Source organism: Rhagoletis pomonella, unplaced genomic scaffold, assembly GCF_013731165.1.
Source record: "Rhagoletis pomonella isolate Grant_MI unplaced genomic scaffold, Rhpom_1.0 Rhpom_scaffold_00007, whole genome shotgun sequence".
NCBI classification, from domain to species: Eukaryota; Metazoa; Arthropoda; class Insecta; order Diptera; family Tephritidae; genus Rhagoletis; species Rhagoletis pomonella.
Window position 1 is genome coordinate 72,060,176 of NW_023458561.1, and position 1,110 is coordinate 72,061,285.

Genomic DNA, 1,110 nt, shown 5'->3' on the forward strand with positions numbered 1-1,110 from the left:
AATTCGGCTTGACCCAATAACTGACAACTGAATGACAAATTTATTCTGGCATTTACGGAAATTGCGTCTTCTAAGAGTTCTTTTTCCTTTTCTTAATACTGAATTTTCAATTCTGCCACCTTTTATTCGATGCATTATAAATTTACGATTCTTTCGTCATGCTTTACGTTAATTTCTACGCCTTGGAATTTTGGGCAGAGCTTTGGTCCGTTTGACATGGAACGTCCCGTATACATGTATTTTATATACGTATGTATGTATAAATATATCTTACCGATTTAAAATAAAACCTCATATATATGAATAATATGTACAAATATCATCAATGAAGAATGAAGAAAAACAACAATTTTTTAAGTGGGGACCCGTCCGGACGGGGAGGCTGAGGCACCACTGGTTTGAATCACTGAACCGAACCGCATCGATTTTTGGAGCGGTTTACAGCCCTAATATAAACGCCTAGTTATGTTCAAGTTCCGTGCTTTATTTTATTACTTACAAATACTACGCGTGGTTATCCAGTAAAAATTCTGAGCCAAAACTTCAACTTCAAGTCGGCACGGGTTATCGGCATCCGACAGTAATATGTATAACTTTATATATGTATGTATATATATCGCTACCTAAAGGTGAAAAGGTGCCAAGTCCATTATTATTTTTTTTTAATTAACACCTTATATTCTGGACCCCTATCAAACGACATTTCAGCCCATTTAACTAAAGAAATGGTGTTGGGTCACAATTATTCACTGTGACATTACTTTGGAATTATTTCTGTAAAAATGAATGATTGAAACTACAACACACAAGTAAATACCGTTTGCAGGCGATTTCTGCCTAATAATTATATTTTCTGTATAGATATTATTATTACAACAAATGCACTTTATATTTTATTTTGGTGGCCAGTTCGCAAAATATAGCACCCGTCATAAAGGAGTATAGCTGCTTGATTACATGGGTTCTTATTTTTAAATACACATTTTTTTCTATTTTTCAGTGCACTCGAAAATTGCAATTGCCAAAACGAAGACTAAAAATGCAAACAATGAAAATATTTTTAATTTTTCCTATTAACTAGCTTAGTAAATTAAGTCATAAAACGATTTT

At 33.1% G+C, this 1,110-nt stretch overlaps 1 protein-coding gene across 1 annotated transcript in view; it reads left to right on the forward strand.

Moving 5' to 3' along the window:
* Positions 1–1,102, forward strand: part of LOC118743540 (methyltransferase-like protein 25) — a 36,239-nt gene extending 35,137 nt beyond the window's left edge. Inside the window, exon 2 of the mRNA XM_036476295.1 lies at positions 1,001–1,102. Coding sequence (XP_036332188.1) covers positions 1,001–1,081 — 81 coding nt within the window. The 3' untranslated portion in view covers positions 1,082–1,102. The remainder of the gene's footprint in view (positions 1–1,000) is intronic.
* The last annotated feature ends 8 nt before the right edge of the window (positions 1,103–1,110 follow it).